This window comes from Euleptes europaea, chromosome 12, assembly GCF_029931775.1.
Source record: "Euleptes europaea isolate rEulEur1 chromosome 12, rEulEur1.hap1, whole genome shotgun sequence".
Taxonomy (NCBI): domain Eukaryota; kingdom Metazoa; phylum Chordata; class Lepidosauria; order Squamata; family Sphaerodactylidae; genus Euleptes; species Euleptes europaea.
Window position 1 is genome coordinate 59266429 of NC_079323.1, and position 21149 is coordinate 59287577.

Below are 21149 nucleotides of genomic sequence, written 5' to 3' on the forward strand. Positions count from 1 at the left end.
CAAAATGCGAAGACTTATTGCCACAAGGTTTGGCTCCTTTGCCTGAAGGAACGGCACATTCATTCCACCCTCAGAGCACTGAAGGCTCGTACTGATCGTCTGAATCTCTTCGTCTGGACGCCGGAGAAGGCTCTTCTAAAAAGGCTTGGCCCTGCAGGACAGACTTCCGCGGAGCCCGAGAAGAAACCTCTCTTCTGGATGCTTGAGGTACGTCTAAGCGTTCTAAATCCTCCCTTCAGTCATCAAGACGTCCAAGTCGATCGTTCTACCAGCCAAGTCCCTTGCCCCGGCTCCTTCAGACCGTCGTCAATCTCCGTCGAAGTCGCCTCAACAGCGAGGGCCTTGACGTCATTCGACATCGAACTTCCCTCCGTGCAGAGCACCTTCGACCTCCTTGGCAGTGAGGGCCTCGAGGCCTTCGGGCGTCGAACTTCCCTCGGCGCAGAGCGCCTTCAACCTCCTCGGCAGTGAGGGCCTCGATGTCTTCGGGCATCAAACTTCCCTCGGTGCAGAGTGCCTCAGCGTCGATCTTCGTCGAAGTCTCCTTGGTGCCGATCGGGGTCGTCATCACCTCGGCGCCGTTCGTTGGCGGTCGTCAACGTCTCCTTGAGTCACCTCACTCCACCGATTGTTCTGGTGGACTTGCCTCCTAATGATTCCCTGGTATATCCCTCTGTTATAATTCAGGGCGGATCCCAGGGTGACTGGCGGTTCTGCACGCAGTTCCTGACGCAACTGTACAACGATGCGCCTTTGCCGTCACCGGGCCCGAGGGTCGCTGTCGGCGTCATTACGCCAAATCCTCCCAGCCCGTAGGCGGAGGTGTTGGTGCTGATTCAGACACATCATCTCAAAGCCTACTCTCTCGGCGCCTATGCTCTCGGTGCCTACGTTCTCGGAGCCTACGGTCTCGGCGCCTACGTTCTCGACGTCTAACGCTCTCAACGTCTAATGCTCTCGGCGCCTAGGCTCTCGATGCCTAGGCTCTCGGCGCCTAGGCTCTCGACGCCTTTGCTCTTGGACCCTACGCTCTCGACGCCTACGCTCTTGGTGCCTACACTCTGCGCCTACAGTCTTGGCACCTACGTTCTCGGCGCCTAAGGCCTCACCAATCCAGTTCAATGAAATTTAATTGGAATGGACTACATCATTATCAACCTGTGTATGATAGTATTGGTTATGTTAACTGCATAGTTATAGCATGGGCTAAGCTTTAAAACATCTTCAGAAGTTGCATCTCAAACTTGTATTCCACCTTTCTTTCTGATGTTGCATTACTGAATAGCAGTAAGCATTATATGTTTTATGGGAATAGATATATGGAGTATACTGGGCCCATTGCTTATATGTTTATAACAGTGAACTATGAAGGTCATTAATGGCATTAAATATTTAATCATAGGGACCAGTGCACTTTAGCTTGGCACCCTATATAACTGTTAATTCCTAGAAAAAGAATAACAGCCTGTCAGGAATATATATCTGGAAGATAAATGAAATATAAACATGAGTTGTGGCTTCTAAAGGTGTTTTTAAAAAGCTATCTCCTTGTTAGTAAATGGCAAAAAACTTTGGTAGTCTGATATTGGCAGTGAAATGAGGGCAAAGAAATGTTCGGGATTTCTTTCCCGTTGGACATCATTTCACAGTTCTTCAACCATCTTACTTACCTTTTCATGCCAGGTAAGTGTTTGGTGCTAATTGCCGTTAATTGTATCATAAAACACATTTGTGTCTTTTTTTTTTAAAGCCTGAGGTGGCAGCAACGCTGAAACGCACAGTGGAAACTTTGATGGAGAAAGGAGCCGTGGTGAGAAATTTGGAAAACCTGGGAGAAAGGACCCTGCCATATAAAATCTCAAAGCACAATCAACGCCACACGAGAGGAGGGTACGAGTTACATAAGTCTCACATCTAGGTCCCCCCCTTTTTTGTGCTGTTTTGTTAAGAAACAAATGCTTAAGGCCGCCATCCAGACAAATGATCTTTGAATGTGCAGAAGAGCCGTGCAGCAGACTGCTGGGGCTTTGATGGTGTCTCGGAGGCTTTTCCCACAGCTCAGGAGACAAGCTGGTTATTAATCAAAGCTGCACAGGTGGTTTTCCTCTGCGTGCCCATAGCGTTTCTTTGAGTGCCGTCTATGACTAAACGCTGTTGTTCTGGGCCTCTAATTGGAACTTGTAGGAAAACTGGGGATTAAATATTCTCAGTGGAAATATTTAATAATATAATAATAATATTAAGAATTAGCAAAACAACCCATACCCTTTCATGGATAAGAATCTAACTTTTCCTCTGTTCGTTGTCTCTATGAATCAAGTGTTTCAATTATTGCAAAATCAGCTACCCTGGGCATTGGGAAGATAGTTATATTGTTCAGATTAGTGTACTTTTAAAGTGTAATTTTAGTGTAATTTTAAAGTTAGAGTCTTGGTTTGTTTGGTTTTTCCCCATATTGTAAATGCAGAAGCTCAATTATATTTCACATTTGCCTTGGCAATTTGTTCAGAAGAGTATCTGCCTTGTGTAGACCCTTGTTTTCAGGGGGGGGGGGCAGTTTTCAGCAAAACAAAATGTACTGCCTTGTCATGTTGAAAATCAAGGTGCTTTAGAGGTGTGGTGAGAATGGACTGCATAATTCACCTTTAATTTGCTTATAATTCAGTTTGGTTGCTGTTAAACTCCTTTAGAATACCTTTGGAAAAGAAACTGCCATTCAGCAAGTATTGTAATGTTGCTAGGCAACTTACATTTCACAGAGCCTGATATATTTTTCTAGCATTGTAACATAAAAATGTGTATAACTGGATGGATATTCTTTGCAGTTTATCATGTTTTTCATTGGCAGATATGTCAGAACATACTGTCATATGAACGGCAGAGATGAGTCTCTAAACTGGTAACTTTGAATTGGTTCAGATCTTTGGAATGTTTTTGTTTAAAGAAACTTATGTATCAAGTTTATGTAGATTGCTAAAGAAAACATCCAGCATAGCTTAGTTTCTAATCAAGAACACTGGCGGAAAAGGAGGGACTTTCATGTGTTTGCAAATATTCTAGATAGGAAGTAGTCCCATGCAGAAAAAAAACATGAGAAATTGTTTGTAGATTGGCAGATATCACAATCATGCACACGTCTGTTACGATGTATATGCATGAGCTAGGAGGGCACATTAAGCTCACTGCTTTAACCAAACACCTACTTGGTTATAATGCTGCCCCTGTTGCTGGCAGCCAAGCTATGACAGTTTGTACTATGTCTGAAGGTACATGAAATCGACATATTTCATCTGCGTGGCTTCTATGCAGTCCTACATTGGGTGGGGGGGACTGCGCAGGCCAGCCACGGATAAGATTTGTCAGCTTCTAGCAAAATCGAAAGTGAGAGTGCTCCCCCTCCCCTTGGGGCATGTAGCCTTCCTGCCCAGCGGTCACATGACCCAGGGGGAGGGAGAACTCTCCCCTCCAGTTCTCTTTCTGCTGCCACGGAGAGAGGACGTGTCTATAGCTTCTCTTCTACTGTTATTACTGAATGGAGTCTAAGAAGGCTCCGCTTTTCAATCAATGTCCTTCTTGTGGCACCAAAATGCGAAGACTTATTGCCACAAGGTTTGGCTCCTTTGCCTGAAGGAACGGCACATTCATTCCACCCTCAGAGCACTGAAGGCTCGTACTGATCGTCTGAATCTCTTCGTCTGGACGCCGGAGAAGGCTCTTCTAAAAAGGCTTGGCCCTGCAGGACAGACTTCCGCGGAGCCCGAGAAGAAACCTCTCTTCTGGATGCTTGAGGTACGTCTAAGCGTTCTAAATCCTCCCTTCAGTCATCAAGACGTCCAAGTCGATCGTTCTACCAGCCAAGTCCCTTGCCCCGGCTCCTTCAGACCGTCGTCAATCTCCGTCGAAGTCGCCTCAACAGCGAGGGCCTTGACGTCATTCGACATCGAACTTCCCTCCGTGCAGAGCACCTTCGACCTCCTTGGCAGTGAGGGCCTCGAGGCCTTCGGGCGTCGAACTTCCCTCGGCGCAGAGCGCCTTCAACCTCCTCGGCAGTGAGGGCCTCGATGTCTTCGGGCATCAAACTTCCCTCGGTGCAGAGTGCCTCAGCGTCGATCTTCGTCGAAGTCTCCTTGGTGCCGATCGGGGTCGTCATCACCTCGGCGCCGTTCGTTGGCGGTCGTCAACGTCTCCTTGAGTCACCTCACTCCACCGATTGTTCTGGTGGACTTGCCTCCTAATGATTCCCTGGTATATCCCTCTGTTATAATTCAGGGCGGATCCCAGGGTGACTGGCGGTTCTGCACGCAGTTCCTGACGCAACTGTACAACGATGCGCCTTTGCCGTCACCGGGCCCGAGGGTCGCTGTCGGCGTCATTACGCCAAATCCTCCCAGCCCGTAGGCGGAGGTGTTGGTGCTGATTCAGACACATCATCTCAAAGCCTACTCTCTCGGCGCCTATGCTCTCGGTGCCTACGTTCTCGGAGCCTACGGTCTCGGCGCCTACGTTCTCGACGTCTAACGCTCTCAACGTCTAATGCTCTCGGCGCCTAGGCTCTCGATGCCTAGGCTCTCGGCGCCTAGGCTCTCGACGCCTTTGCTCTTGGACCCTACGCTCTCGACGCCTACGCTCTTGGTGCCTACACTCTGCGCCTACAGTCTTGGCACCTACGTTCTCGGCGCCTAAGGCCTCACCAATCCAGTTCGTCATTTGTCGACCTTTTACTCTGGGTCCAGGCGGCATAGAGGGACCCGTCATAGCAAAGACTCCCCCTGGAGATCCTCCCAACCAAGGTCTCCTTCTACATTAAAGGATATGCCCATTCTGAGTCCAATGCGACGGCTACTCAGGTCTCTGACTTGGAATTCCGCACCTCGCAACCCTCACCTGGGGACATTGCGGGTGATACTAAATCACATCCCCTTCTGCGGGGGATACCAAATTGTGAGATTATATGTGGAATTGATCCGTCTGGCTAAGGTTCTAATATATATTCCCTCCCTGACATCTCGGTTGACGACCATCATGGGTATATTGCATTCCTCAGAGTCAAGTCCTGCGGCCCTTCCAATGATTAGAATCGACAACCTCCAAATGCTTGTAATCAGACCAAGCCAATCTTTCGTTCCCTCTTCACCAAAAGAGTTGAGAACTTTTACAAGATCAGTCGTGAGGACACTGATTTCCATACCAGTAGCCTGTCCCAAATTCTATGGTGGTCGAAGCCCTGTCGGGCAAATATGGTTTGTGTTCACTTTCCTTGCCCCTAAACCGGGAGGGACGCAGGCTGGATGCCTTACCCAGGAGAATCTATACTTCCAGTGCCATTGACCTTCACATTTTTATTTCATGGCAATCCTGGCCAGATACTAATATGCCTTCTGGGATGGAATTCATCCCAAATTAGTATCCTACGAGAGGATCAACGCCCAACAGACTAAACTGCTCGGAGCATAAACATGACCCTCAACAGACAGCAGTTTATTGCGGCGCGTCATGTTGCAGACCCTTCCAGCAAGGTCATGGCCTCGTCCATAGTCCTTTGGAGGCATTCATGACTTAGCTAGTCCAACCTTCCGTATGACTCTCGGTCGTGTATCTAGGACCTTGCCCTTGAGGGCACCTCCTTCGCGTATTGGGAACCCACCCTTTGAGGGCACCTCGCTCTTCAGCAATTACATGATGTCTTTCTTGATCGTCTCATGAAGGATAACTGCTAAGTCCTTGGGCATCGCCCCCACTGTGCCAGCTTATAGCCAAGATACTTTGGCAGCCAAGATACTTTTATCCACTGTGCCAGCTTATAGCCAAGATACTTTTGCTCCCTCCCCCTGGGTCATATGACCGCTGGGCGGGAAGGCTGCATGCCCCGAGGGGAGGGGGAGCACTCTCACTTTCTATTTTGCTAGAAGCTGGCAAATCTTATCCGTGGCTGGCCTGCGCAGTCCCCCCCCCCCCAATGTGTTACTGCGTAGAAGATCCACCAGATGAACAACAGTTACAGGTAAGTGAAACTCTGTTTTACTGCTACTGTTCTAACAATAAAACTGTGGTTGTGATTAACAGAGTCATTTACAGAGTTTCAACTTTTATACTAATCAAATGTAGAATTTTAGAGGTGCTAACATTACAATTCAGCAAATATAAAATGCACTTCATTTCCACTGATTATGTACTGAAGTTCTGTGAGATGTAAGTACACCTTGGTTTTCCATGATTATGCCCTATGTGAAAAGGGTTAGAGGTTAGCTACAGCACTTTGGATATATGTTGGACATGAGTCAGTGTGTTGTGACCAGAAACCAATTCTGTAGGGCAGGGGTGTCAAAGATAAGGCCTGCGGGCTGGATCCGGCCCTTTAGGTCCCATCCACGTAGTTTCAAAGGATCTCCTTACTCCTGCTTGATCCTGGTTGTGCTGATGAGTTTCCATCAGCACTTGGAATAGGCATGCCCCCCTTTCGGATGGGAGAATGAGTGCTTGCTAGGAATAGAGCCTTTTCTGCTGATTAGGGTATGCCCTCCCTTTCCCTGCCCTCTGACAGCTCTGGATCTGATGGCTATGCAGTGACAGGTAAATTTTCCTTTTTTTGCCCAGGCTTTTCCAGTAGGCTTGTGTCTCTGTTTTGTGTGGCCCCTTGTCCTTGCATTAATGTTGTTCTGATTAGTTTCTTTGTATAATGAATTTTAATTATTTGTTACTGGTATTTATTTATTTGATACTCATGGGTTGGCCTGAGCAAGTGACATTTATGTCATACCCCGCCCTCCTGACAAATGAGTTAGACACCCCTGGTGTAGGGTTTATGCTGCAGTTATGTGCTCATATTGCACCTCACTATTTCTGTATCCATCACAGCATTTTGCTTAGTAACTTTGAAACAGTCCACTCAAAGGGGCTGTGTTTTAGCAAGGACATCTGTCTGTGTGAAGAGAGGAAGTGAGCAGGTACCTATTGTTTGAGTGAAAATACAGTCACCTGATATTGAGAAGGATTGCTGTGTTTTCTTTTTCTGTGAAGCCCTGCGGTGTCTTTGATTTGTTTAAAGTTCAGTTATTGACATAAGTGATATCATAAGCAATGTCTGTTGGTTATCTAGCAGATTGAATCATAAAACCCTGCTGCTGGGAACCAGGACTTTCCACTGGGTGCTATTTCACATAATAGACTTTTTGTTCAGAAACCACCAAATAATGTTATTGCAGTCTAGAAATGGTCTCAAATTGATATTGGCCACTAGATATAACTGTGCTTTTCAAGGGCCTTGCTTGTTTCTTTTGAGTTTAAGATTCCTTTTTAAAATTAAATAAAACCAAAACAAAATTTACTTTAGCACATTGAACTGGAATTACACCCAGTTCTTTCTAAGTTGAATTTGTGGTGTCATTTTGCCAGGTGTCTGAATACTTAATTCAGTAGTTACATAAAAAGGAAAGGAAAGCTTGTCCTGTAAGCTAATTTGCTGAGGCAATTGCAGTCTCTCAATTCCTGCACACAAGTCCCTGGTCCTTTTGTTCCAGTGCCAGGACGTGGCCCTGCCCTGCTCCAGGGTTCTCCCCCTCCCCCATCTCTTTTTAAGTGTCACAGACTTTCAATTCCATGGGCTATGGGACTGATCTGTAAGTGAAGATTACACTATCCCAGATGTTAAAACAGCTCATTTGATTTCCTCATTTGCTGAGGTACCTCTGGGACTCCTGTTTCGGCTTTTGCCTAATAGTAGGCAAGGCTTCTGTGGAGGAGTCTAAGAACCACAGTGCTATCAGGGAGGGCTGTGGCTCAGTGGAAGAATCTCTGCTTTGCATGCACAAGGTCCTGGGTTGCCTCCCTGGCATCTCCAGTTAAAAGGACCAGGCAGTAGGTGATCTGCCCTACCCCGGCAAATCCAGGCTAGGGCAGCTCACATCGCCATAAATATACAATAAGCTACAAAATCACATAAACAATATATTAAAATATATTAAAACAGCCCTAATAAAATTTTTAAAATCGCATAGAGTTGTGATACAAGGCCACAGTAGGGCCTGCAGGCAGTTCGAACAGTAGGGCCTGCACTAACATTCGGTAACAGTGGAGTAGGATAGGAAGGCCAGCATTTATAGGAAAACTGTAGCTGACCTCAACCATAGGCCTGGTGGAATAGGAAGACTATTCCACCGGGCAGGGGACAGGGCAGAAAAGGCTCTGGCCCTTGTTGAGGCCAGCCGGACACTCTTCAGGCTGGGGACCATCAGTAGACTGGTATTCGATGATCTTAGCTTCTAGAAGCATACCAGGAGAGATGGTTCAGCAGATGCGAGGGTCCCAGAAAGTGTAAGTCTTTAAAGGTCATAACCAGAACCTTAAACCTGATTTGGTATTCCAGCTGGAGCCAGTACAGATGGTAGAGCACTGGCTTAATATGTGCCCCCAGTGGGGTCCCTGTGAGGAGCCTCACATTCTGCACCAGCTGGAGTTTTCAGATCAGTTTTGAGGGCAGCCCTATATAGAGCAAGTTGCAGTAATCTAATGTGGAGGTGACTGTCGCATGGAGCACAGTGGCTAAGTCAGGGTGGGAGAAGTAAGGCACCAATTGCCGGGCCTGGCGGACGTGGTAACAAACTGTCCGGGCCATGACTGTGACCTGTGCCTCCATTGACAAGGAGACATCAAGGGTCACACCCAGGCTCCTGACCATGAGCACAGGTGTTAATTGTATGCTGTCAAGAGCTGGGAGCCGGTACCCCACCCCAGAGTTGGGAGCCGGTACCCCACCCCGGCTGAGCCACAGGTCCTCTGTCTTTGATGGATTCAGTTTCAGCTGGCTTTGCCTCAACCATTCAGTCACGGCATCCAAGCATCTGTCCAGTACATCTGGGAAGGAGTCCGGATGGCCATCCATCAGCAGATAAAGCTGGGTGTCATCAGCATATTGATGACAGCCCTGCCCGAAACTCCAGAAAAGCTGGACGAGAGGGCTCATATAGATGTTAAATAACATAGGAAAGACAATTGCTCCTTGCAGCACCCCACACACTAAAGGGCGCTACTGTGATAACTCCTCCCTTAGTGCCACACTGTGTCCCCAACCCTGGAGAAAGGAACGCAGCCATTGAAGGGCTGAACCACGGATCCCAATGTCAGTGAGGCGGTGGTCCAAGAGGTCCTGGTTGACCATGTCGAAGGCTGCCGATAGATTTAAAATTATCAGCAGCCCTGACCCTCCTCAATCCAGCTGTCGAAGGAGATCATCCATGAGGGCAACCAGAGCCATCTCCATCCCATGGCAAGGGCAGAAGCCCAACGGAAATGGGACTAGAACCGACACTTCCTCCAGAAAACCTGAAGTTGCTCAGCGGCCACTCTCTCAACTACCTTGCTCAGAAATAATACATTCGAAACTGGGTGGTAGTTGGTGGGATCTCTAGGATCTAACGATGACTTCTTTAAGAGCAGATGAACCACCGCCTCTTTAACCCCCCCCCCCCGGAAGTTCCCAGTATCAAAGGATAATATTTCCCAGGGGAACCCGCACCACTTCCTGACTAGCCTTCACCAGCCAGGAAGGGCACGGGTCTAAGAGGCAAGTGGTGGGCCTCACAGCTGCCAGGATTCTGTCTACATCATCTAAAGAAGGCCAGCTGAAATGGTCCAATACAGGACCAGAAGACAGGCAAGGGGCTTCCAGTTCCCTTACTGTGTCAAAGTTCGCCGGGAGGTCATGGCAGAGCGACAGGACTTTATCCACAAAAAAGCTCGGAAAAACCTCACAGCTAATGGCCAAATTTGAGTTTAAATTTGATTGTCCCTCTGATAGGGATGTCAGAGACCTAATATTTCTAAACAGTTGTGTCGGGTGAGAGCTAGTGGGTGCAATGTCAGCTGCATAATACTCCTTTTTAGCAACCTTCACTGCCACCTCATAGGCTTTCATAAATGTCTTATAAGGTGCTCTTGTGGCCTTGTCATGAGTCCACTGACAAACTCGCTCTAGCTGTCTAAGCTCCTGCTTCATATCCCTGAGCCCCTGTACCATGGGGTCCAGTCTGTGGGGGGCGAAGAGGGCATTGGAGAGCGATCTCCTCATTGGCTGTGGAGAGCCAACTATGCCAGTCCTCCACAAGCAGATCAAGAGAGTCACCAGGGGGAATAGGATCCTGTAGAGCCCTCTGGAATGCAATCGGATCCCTGAGTCTCCGTGGACGAGCATAAATCAGCTCGTCGCCCAAACAGGGTGGAAGTGGGATGTCAATCCGGGCCTTCAGGACTAGGTGGTCTAACCATGGAACTTCCTGTTTTGGCATCAGACCCATACTTACCCCAGACTCAAAGATCAGATCCAGCATGGGTCCTGCTTGATGTGTGGGACCCAAAACAAATTGGGAGAGCCCCAGTGCTGCCCTAAATCCAGGCCAAGTGTCTGTGATGAAGGTGTGGTGTTGGCATGGACGTTGAAACCCCCCAGTACTATTAGCATGGGAAATTCCAAGACCCAGCCTGCCACAGCCTCTAACAAACATGGCAGGGTATCTGGCAGTGCATTGGGCAGCCGATACACTAACCAGATAGCCAAGCTGTCCTTGGTTTCCTGCACTAGGCCCACTCATTCAGTGCTGGGAATCTCTGGGGCAGGAGGGCACTAAAGGAGAAAGCCTCTCAAATGAAAGCCTCTCCCTGGCTCATTGTCCGGGACTGATGGGGGACCGAGAAACCTGGGGGAGCCAGATCTTTCAGAGCGACTGTCTTGCCCTCTCACACCCAGGTCTCGATTACAAAAGCCAGGTCCACTAATTAGTCTCTCACGGTGGCGGTCTTATTACTTATGGACCTGGCATTGCACAATAACACTGTCGGAGATGGGTAATTCCTATCCCTCTTACCATCGTTTCTCGGGATGGGATGCAGGTTGGAAGGAGTCCGAGCCTGTCCACATTTCCAGCTCCTTCCTGTAATCCACCTGCTACCACCGCCAAACCTCTTGCGTCCCCAGATGACTGGGATCTCCGAGCCCTCACTGGCCTCCCAAAGTAATTCACACCGCTGCATCAGGCCCTACAGGCTGTCATTGCAGCACAATATATGGCAACAACAAAATCCCAATAAACTAATGGCAATACAATGAAATCTATACAATCTATCTCCCCCTCTCAACCTACCCCAAAACAATACAATCCACAGAAGTTGGGACAAATCACACTAACTAGACATGTCTTCAATGGGCATAGTCTACTAATTACAATAACACGTGGGATAAATAGCTCACAATAATCTATGAATCCCCAGTGAGAGAACAGGACTATACTTAGGCCAAGGATAGATAACAACACTTGGAATCCAAGCCGATGTAGTAGCCCTTGATCTTCAATCCTCAGCAGGGGCTGGCCCTTAGTTAATGGGCTTCACTTTGGCAGAGATGTATCCAGCTCCTGTGGCTGTTCTAAATATATAACAGCCCCAAGAGTCCTCACATGCAGCAGTCCGCTCCACTGCCCAGCCTGGTCTTCCTCCTCTATCCTCTGCATACAGTCTGACTCTGGCTTCTGATGCACCATGGAGCCAGGGACAATCACAAGATTGTTCATCAGGAGGGAGCATACAATGCTCCTGGAGGTGTTCAAATTCCATGGGCCTTTAGCATCTCCCAATGACCAACGAAGGCGAACCAGAGAATCCCGGGGTCGCCCAAAGACCTCCAAAGACAATGGGAAAGGCTCCGGCAACCTCCTGAGGCTCCTGGCTTGAAGTGATGATGTGGTGATTGCAGCGATGGCAGCTAAAGATATTTCCAATGAGGATGGCATTTGCAGACCAAGTGTCCAGCTCACACACTTAGATACCACCGGTTGACACAGCCTCTGGATCCCCTTGAATTGCGTTGTGGCTCTCACCCATGAAACCATAGCTGGCGCCATAGGCAGTGGTAAAGGTAAAGGGCTGAGACAGGTCGCTGAGCCCCGGCCTAACATAGCCTCTCCCTCCTGGAACACTGATGGAAAGTGGTTACACAGCGGCCACCAGGTAGCAGATCACAGAGCACCGCAGAATGCCAAAGATGCCAAAAAGTACATGAATTCAACGCCTCCAACACTGCAGCATAAATTCTCCCATAGGTTGGTTCCAAATTTAAACAATAGAGCCCATAAGTCATTAAAATTGTCCAATATAATCATGAAAACCGTGAACAAAACCTACTCAAGGCAGGAGCTCGGGTCAGAGCTCCCTACCTGGCCGCCATCTTAATGTGAAAGACCTCTGCCTGAGACCCTGGAGAGCTCCTGCCAGTCCGAGTATACAATACTGACATTGATGGTCTGATTCATTATAAGGCAGCTTCATAAGTGTTCATGTCTATTTTTGATTCATTTTGAGCATACCTAGGCTATAATTATGATAGGAAAAGGAGGATTTTTCTGAAGCAGGTCATCTTTAAATACAGATCAGAACTATGTGCTGGGAAAAGGGATGTTTGATACTGCTAATAAACTATTTCCCCAGTGCTGCATTTTAATGTATTAGAAATTTATCTAAATATAACAAAGATAATGCATCAGTAGCTCATCCCTCCCATCCCCCATTTTACTTTTAGTTATCAGCAGCACAGCAGTGGAAATTTCCACTGTCTGTCATAGTGAGAAAGGCAATGTGATGTTCTAAACCAACCTTTTTGAGACAAGGCCTGTTTCTGTTGGAAAAACAACTTGGGAACTGAATATAGAATTTAGTGAAACAGACAATGGAGCAGTGTTGTGAGTATAAAGGTATCACAAATTTGCAGCTTGCATTCTATGTCTTTATGCTTTGGCAGGATTATCAGACACAAGGGTGAACTGCTTAAAGTGACAATACCAGTAGCACATTGGGAATAAGTCCCTTCAGGATTTTTTGTGGTAATTTTCCTCTGGAAGTTCTTTGTTCCTCAGTTTGCTGTAAGACCTACTTAAGGTTAAATGCTGCAAGCACCCTATGAAAAACAATGGAACTCACCACCATTGGCTACTATGAGTAAATCCCAAAATTAGCAAATAAGATTTTTTTTTTCAGAATTCACATGGAGAATCCTAGTATTTTGAATTTGTTTGCCAGATTACTGTGATCTGGGTCAGTCGCTGTTTTCAGACATCACAAACAAGGCACAACATGAATGAAACTGAACTTCCTTAGGCTTACATAGTTTCATCTTTCTTTAGAACCTGGTTTGTGGGTAAGAAACCAACACCTGTTATTTAACATGCCAGTCACAGTAGATTGTAGTTAGATGAAGACCTTCCTGATTTAGAAAGTCTTCACTACCCCCTTCACTCATATGATGGAGGAAAGTTGTAGTTTGTTCATCGATATGTTTCTTAAGTATGGTTTGTCTGCCATCTCAATCCATTCATATGGTAGAGATTTCCCATTCTGTTCTGCTAATGGTAGACCCTTCCTCCTACACAAAGAGCTTTCTCCTAGAATCATAGAATAATAGAGTTGGAAGGGGCCATACAGAGCATCTAGTTCAACCCCCTACTCAATGTAGGATCAGCCTAAAGCAGTGGTCGGCAAACTCATTAGACAACAGAGCCAAATATCAACAGTACAACGATTGAGATTTCTTTAGAGAGCCAAATTTCTTAAACTTAAGGGGGGGGAGGTGTCAGGTGGGGGCTTAGTCCCGGCCGCTGGGAGGGTCTCTGCCCGGGAGGATGTCGGGGCTGAGACAGTCTCTTCCGCCTCAGACCAGTCCGAGGAGGAGTCAGAGCTCGACTCTCCCTCGGACGTTTGTGCAAAGAAAAGCCGTGAGGGCAGGAGCTGCTGGTGGGGGGGGGACGCCCCGGGGAGGAAAAGAGGCGCCCCAAAATTGAGTGCAGGCGGGCGGTGGCGCTGTTCTGCCTCACCTTAGTCCTTGGGAGGGGAGGTCCGGGGGGCCACCCTGGCCACGCGCACCTGGGGACCGGCCGAGGCGCGCGTTCCTCGGCTCGCTCTCTTCAGAGCCCCTTCCCAAGCCGGAGCTCGAATCAGGCGCCGCCGCCAGGTATCCCAACCCAGGACGCAGGGAGGCTGGATAAGCAGAGGGCGAGGGGTGTGTGGGAGAGTCGGGAGGCTTGGGCACTCCATCGCCTTCCCCACCTCCCGCTGGGCTGAGAGTCTCTTGAGGCCGCTGCTGGCCCTTCCTCCGCCGGACCGCGCTCAGGTCGAAGAAGCGGGAGAAGTCAGCGGCGAGGAGGTCGCTGGCCCGGCACTGGAGACCTCCCCGCTTCCTGCGTTGGGAATGGAACAGTCTGGCTGCGGGAGGCGCGAAGGGGGACGGGCCCATCCGGGTTCCTCCCGAGCGGGGCTGCTGGGGAGATCGGTGCCAAAACGTTGGCTGGGGCACCCTTGAAGTTGTTGCAGGGGTCGCCCGCATCTTGCTCTACCGGGACAGAAGGCGCCTTCTCCACCTTTTGGGGCGGGGAAGCAGTTTAAATTAAAAGTTTGCCGTTGGGGAGTCTTCCGCTGGGGAGAGAGACAGACCCGTTGGTGCCGCCCTGGATGAGATGCTGGTGAGTGAGGGGGAAGAGGCCAAAGAGCCACCTGTGGCTCGCGAGCCACGGTTTGCTGACCACTGGCCTAAAGCACTGGCCTAAAGCATCATCCAACTACTGCTTCAAGACTGCCAAAGAGGAAGAGCTCACCACCTCCCTAGCCAGCCAATTCCACTGCCGAACTACTCTTACTGTAAAAAGTTTCTTCCTAATGACCAGCTGGTACCTTTCCACCCGTAATTTATACCCATTATTGTGAGTCCTATCTAGGGCTGTGCATATTGGGTTTACCGACCCGAAAATAAACCCCAAAAAAGCATTTTGGCTTTTCCAAGGTTTATTTGGGGCCGAATATTGAAAATTGACAATAAAGTCTAAGCCAGATAGCCGATAGCTGAATCAGCCGAATAGGATTCAGCTTACTTGGCCTTTGGCTTTCCCAAGGTTTTTCTCTATGGAATTTTTTAAAAGAGCTCCTGTGGTGACATTTTGAGAGGTAGAGTTTTCAAATGTTCAGGGCAGCTGCAAGTGACTCTTCTTGCATGAATTCTGAAGTTTGGTAAAGTTTGGGTCAGGTCCAATTTTATGGGCCCCTGAAGGGGTCGCTCCCTTTCCCATAGAAAAGCATTGTCACAACTGCACACAATACTCTAGGTGCGGCCTGACCAATGCCGTGTACAGAAGAAGCATGTTCTGCTTGAGCAAGGTCCTGCTGTTAATGGAACAGAATCATAGGACCCATCTCAGTATTGGTCAAAATAGGGGTGATAGCCTGAAGATGCTTCACTGATACTGAGAATTTTGGGCAGTTCTAGGAGTATTTAAAAACTTCATTGTTGCCGGGATTGCTGATAGTCTACAGTATGGTATGATGGGTTGCTGAGTGAATGCCAAGCAAAGGTTAGGGCTGTCTGTCTTCCACTGGGACTACTGTGGTTACTAATTTGAAAACAAAAGCAAAAGAGCAGTGAATGCCAGCTTCTTTGAACTGTTTCTGCTGACCCCTGTGTTACTCTTACTAGTCCCTTTTGTGAAAAAAATTCACTTCTTGACAGCAGTTTTTTAATGAGACACATGTTTTACCTGTTGCGTAACTGTAGATCTCTGATATTTTATTGTATTTATTCATTTACATTATTTATAGGCCACCTCTCACTGGAATTCAGAGCATATTAACCAGAGTGAGTGAATACAATCAACAAGATAGGACATTCAATAAATAATTAAATAGGATATGGTTTGTATGTCTAAAAATAGAACTGAACCATAGCATAAGCGTTAACATGAAACATTAAATGATGCAAAATTACACAACAGGTCCAACCCACAGCAAAGTATACACAATAGTACAGACTTTAGTCCCCAATAATTTATCCAAGTAATTTTGTGAAGCCTTTTGTACAGTGCTACCCTATTGTTTGTGTGGAAAAGCCCTCTTGAATAATTCAGTTTTGCATAGTTTGCAAAAAGCCAGGAGAACGGGAGCCTTCTTGACCTCCTCAGGCAGACCATTCCACAAGGTGGAGGCCACAATGGAGAAGGCATATGTACGGGCAATTGCTGATTTTGCCCATTTGTAGGTTGGCACCTGCAGAAGGCTTTTCTCTAATAAGTGGAGCTGTCAGGGCGGAGCATAGGAGGAGAGACGATCTTGCAGATATGAGGGTCTAAGGTCATGAAGGGCTTTGTATGTGATAGTCAATACCTTAAATTGAGCCCGATAATTGATGGGCAACCAGTGGCGTGACTGTAGAATGGGAGTAATACGTATGATCCATCTAGCTTCTGGTAATAGCTGAGCTGTGGCATTCTGCACCAACTGAAGTTTTGGAATTGATTTTGAGGGAGACCAATGTATAGTGCATCACAGTAGTCTAATCTCGATGTCACGGTGGCACGGATCCAGGATCCAAGATTCGGGGCATCTTTTCCTCGGTTCATACTCCACATGCACTACTACAGGGCTCTCCTAGGAAAAATAGTATATCGAATACAAAATATGTTTCTTTGTGCTCTTGGTGCAATTTCACATATGGTTTCTAGTCAGGAAAATGGTGTCCCCCTCAGAAGCCAATCTATGATCATCTGTGTTTGGCTTAAGAGAGGGTGAATTCCTGCCTGCTCAGGTGTCCTTTGACTACCGTGAGGAGTAGCAGCTCAAGGAATGCTTTCTGGGTTTCTTAGTTTGAGAGCTTTAGTGTCTTTTGATTTTTTTAGTGTCTTTTAAGGATTCATTTTCTTTCTTTTGATTGTAATTTTAGTTAGCCACTACCCTGTTTTTATTAAATTTCTTTCAAGTTTTTTTTTTAAACAATTTGGTTTTCCCAAAATGCCATTCTTGTAAAATGTTCTGGACTTGTGATGGGGAAAATATCCTGCCACAGGTAGGCACAGTCATTGCCTAATTTCCATGTGAAAAGACCAGTGCCTAACATTTAGTACACAGGCATGTCAAGTCCTCCAAGATATCCTTGTGGGAAAGAGCCTTGGAGAAATATGTGGCTCTTAGTGGCTCTTGATATTTGACTAACCCAAGGCACCTCAGTCTGTTAGTTCACAGTATATTTGCTCAGTATCAACAACTAGGGTGGATGGATGCCATTCCAACCTCAGGATCTATTCATGATGCACTGGACGTGCATTGAAGAGTGCAGAGTGGCATTTCCCAGGAGGACTGTTCACCAGTCTCCTGTATGTATGTCTGGACAGAAATAATGTATGGTTCTACAGATGATCATTTGATCAGTTTTAAATAAGTAACTAGTCATTCTTCTCTAATCAGCTGTCCTTCCCCATTGCATTCATTTCCCTTGATTTTACTTTGAATTGAAAAGGTAGAGTTCTGTACATTTGAACACAAATCATCCCTCAAGAAGAGGTGTGTGTGTTTGTATATGTACAAAAGCTAGTTCATTGGCTAGACCACTAAAAAGTGCCCAGAAAAGTCCCTGCGCAAATATAGAACTTTTATTTGTCAAGGTACAGGTAAAAAATCTTTATAATGGAGAGTTAGTGCACCGTTTTGAATGTGAATTAGGTGTAAAGGCCAAGCAATAAACATGTTGCAGCTGTAGTGCATCAAACTAGAATCACAAGGAATATGATTGTGTGCATTGTTGGTTCAGTCAATTAAAGCCTATCAAATGTTTTTTTTTCTTATTAGAACTTTGATTTCTGAACATCCAAACCACGTCGGTATGAATTTAAATTTGTATGGTATAAAAATGCTTTCAAGATTGTTGACCTAGGTTTTTTTTGCCTTTCATTGCAGGTATTTTTTGATAGACTTTGTTTCCCCACCAGCAGCTGTTTCAGATGTGTTGGAGCATTTAGGACGTGACATTGATATAATCAGGTCTTCTGTTTTGAAACATCAAGTGATAAAGACCGAAGAATGTATGGGTATAATCCCAGTCAACTATGAAGATAACCTGATTACAAAGCAGAAATAAAGAGCTGAAAACCATGGAGACTGTTCTTCCATGTGTCCAGTTGTAAGCACATACACCACATGCAAAGTCAATATATAATTGTGGTTTGGTATGCTATTTCAGCATAATAGAGCTGTTGGCTATTCTGTTGTAAATCGAGCAATCTGTTCTTATTTGATACCTAGTGTGAAAATTGATTGAAAAGGGAGGGGGGAATGTATTTGAAATGTACCCTGCTGTTTGAAAGATTAACAGTACAATACTAAATAGAGTTGCACCTTTCTAAGCCGATTGATTTCAACTGACTTAGAAAGGTATAACTATGTTTGCAATCTTATAGATATTCAGAACTAAGCCCGGTTGAACAACATGGGCCTTGATTCCAAGGCAACATGTAAGAAGACTAGGCTGCAAAACTTCCCATTTCAAGACCTTTCCGACTTTGAATTTATAGCAGTAAAAACTCTTCTGTAGTGTAAATACCATATAGTGGCATATTGAAATTTGTTTTAAAAGACAATAAAGTTACAAAAAAATCACAAAGTTGAGCATAAAGACATGTAAGGAACAAGAAATGTTAGGATCGCATTTCTGAGTTCTGTTCCTTGGCTAATACAGAGATTTTGTTTCAATACACATAAATGGGATTTTAGGTGCTAGTTTATGGTACTCATGGAATTGTATGGATAAACATGCATTATGTTTCCTTCAGCTTTTTTAAAAGCAAAGTGAGGTGGTTTACCTGGAGGAACATGTTAGGCCAGGTGTTAACTTCTGTGAGCTTCCCCTAATTGGTTGTTACAGTGGGGAAAGCAGCAGGTAGGCTTAATAGCGCTAACAAATAACATTCTCTCCCACCCCCAGTATCCTTTGTGTATTGACTGATTGAAGGCTTGGCTGTTTTTGTATTTAATTTCTTTCCTTTTTCAAGTCCTTAGTAAGATTTCCATCATTATTCCCTTTTTAAGCCAGAAAAGAATTCTTGACTGAGTTTGCATTGCACTTGATCATTCTTCAGTTCTTTACTCTGTGTTCTGGAACCAACTCTTGAGAAGAAAAGAAAGGGTGAATAAATGTACATTTGAATAAATGTAATGTGTCTGCTTTTATTATTGGGCTACATATATTGGACAGTTTAGCCCTCTGATTTTTTTTGTGTTCATATATTATAGTTGTTCTTACACAGGGGCTTCTACTGGTCTCCCATCTCATTCATTGGGTTGTAATGGCTAGAATATTGGACTAGGACTGTGTAAAATGGGGTTCAAATCCCCACTCTGCCTTGCTGCGTGCTTGGGCCAGACACACAGGATTGTTGTGAAAATAACATAAGGGAAGGTCCTTGAGTGCCTTCAAGAAAGGAAGGGATCAAAATACCCTTGATAGGCTAGGGAACTGATCTGGTCAACACCCATACTGTAGTATCAGCTGTTCCCAGAAGATTCACCAGATCTTTGTAGCTCCTAAAGCTTAAGAGCATACTTAATTTAGAAGTACAAGTATAGTCCTAATGTACATCTTCCAGTACAACTTGGGAGTGAGAGTAGGGCCACGTGCAGAGACAAAAGGGCCCAGGGAGGCAAGGGTTGCAGAGAGGGAAATGTGTATATGCTAGAAGCCTCCGAGCCAAGATGAGAGAGTTGCAGTGCTTGGTGCTAAATGACAATTTAGATATAGTGGGTGTCTGAGAAAGGTGGTGGAATCGGAAAATCTATGGGGTACAGTCATCCCTGGGTACCAGCTCTGTAGGCAGGACAGGGAGGGGTGTGTTGGGGGAGGTGTTACATTGTATAGCTAGGTGCCTTGGTGGCCATCGTGAAAGCAGAAGGGTGGGATAAACATTTTGTAAAATAAATAAATACATCAAAGAGGACATAGAATTAAATAAGTTTGAAAACATTAGAATGAACACCCTGACAGTGTGCTAAAAGTTACTTAAGAGTGGCAGTGTACTGTTACCTATCTGATCAAACCTTTGAGGTGGATCTTGAGATGGAGAAGGAAACAAGGGAGGTGACTAAAGCAGATAATGTCATTAAACTGAGTGACTTCAAGTACCCTCACATTGACTGGTTGGGTCATGCTGTAGAAATGAGATTCCTGGACATCATAAATGATTGTGCATTAGAATGGTTGGTCCACAGAGCCAACCAGAGGGATAGTGATCTTGGACTTGGTTCAAGACCTGGTGAAAGATGTTGATGTTGTTGCACCGGTTGGGAACAGTGACCACAATGCTATTAAGTTCGGCATTCACATCAATGCAAAATTACCTCTAAAGTCAAACAGAGAAACATTTGATTTAAAAAGAGGGAACTTTACAAAAATAAGAGGAAGAGTTGAAAGGAAGCTGAAAGAGAAATACAAGTGAAATCCCTAGAGGATGCTTGGAAATTATATAAAACCACATTAATTAGAGCTCAGATAAAATGTATTCCCCAGGTAAGGAAGGATACTGCCAAGTCTAAAAGAATGCCTGCATAGTTAACAACACAAGTCAAGGAAGCCATAAAAAGCAAAAAGGCTTCTTTTGAAAAGTGAAAGGTCTGCCACAATGAAAGTGAATAGAATGGAGCACAGGGTCTGGTAAGTTAATAATTAGGCATTTAAAAAAGAATTTGAGGAATGGTTTGCTAAAATCATCAAGACAAACACTAACATTTCTTTAAATATATCTGGAGCAGGAAACTAGTCAGAGAAGCAGTTGTGCCTTTAGATGACCAAGGAATATGAGGACTGCTAAAGGATGTGGAGATGGCAGAGAAGCTCAATTAATTCTTTGTACATGTGTTCACTGTGGAAAGTGTGGGGCATATCCCCACACTAGAGACACTATTTTTAGGAACAAAGTCTGAAGAACTGAGTCAAATTGAGATGACAAGATATGAAGATCTAAATGGGGAAATTAAAAACCAGTAAGTCTCCAGGTCCTGATGATATACAACCAACGGTACTTACAGAACTCAAGTGAGATATTATTGATCTACTAACTAGTATATCAGTCTCAGCACTAAAATCAGCCACTGTACCAGAATACTGGAGAATATCAGTGTTACAATTATTTTTAAAAAGGGGTCCAAGACCAGGAAATTACAGGACAGTTAGCTTTTGTCTGTCCCAGGCAAATTAGTAGAATCTGTAACTATGTACTTCTACTTTCAAAAGGCTTTTGACAAGGTACCTCACTAAAGACTCCTGAGTAAGCTTAGCAGCCATGTGATAAAAGGACATGTCGTTTTAT

The 21149-nt window shown here is 45.7% G+C and overlaps 2 protein-coding genes across 2 annotated transcripts in view; one reads left to right on the forward strand and one right to left on the reverse strand.

Annotated features, from left to right (window-relative positions):
- Positions 1–21149, reverse strand: part of ATP5PO (ATP synthase peripheral stalk subunit OSCP) — a 169791-nt gene that overhangs the window by 117660 nt on the left and 30982 nt on the right. The window lies entirely within an intron of this gene.
- MRPS6 (mitochondrial ribosomal protein S6) lies at positions 746–17947 on the forward strand. Its single transcript, XM_056858220.1, has 3 exons — positions 746–812; positions 1743–1890; positions 17749–17947. The coding sequence occupies exons 1-3, from the start codon at positions 746–748 to the stop codon at positions 17927–17929; spliced, it is 396 nt and encodes a 131-aa protein (XP_056714198.1). The 3' UTR covers positions 17930–17947.

Coding starts and splice junctions, on each gene's coding strand:
- MRPS6 (XM_056858220.1), top strand. CDS start 746: ATGCGCCTTTGCCGTCACCGGGCCCGAGGGTCGCTGTCGGCGTCATTA. Junction 813..1,742: donor ACGCCAAATCCTCCCAGCCC/GTAGGCGGAGGT, acceptor TGTGTCTTTTTT/TTTTAAAGCCTGAGGTGGCA. Junction 1,891..17,748: donor CAACGCCACACGAGAGGAGG/GTACGAGTTACA, acceptor CTTTCATTGCAG/GTATTTTTTGATAGACTTTG.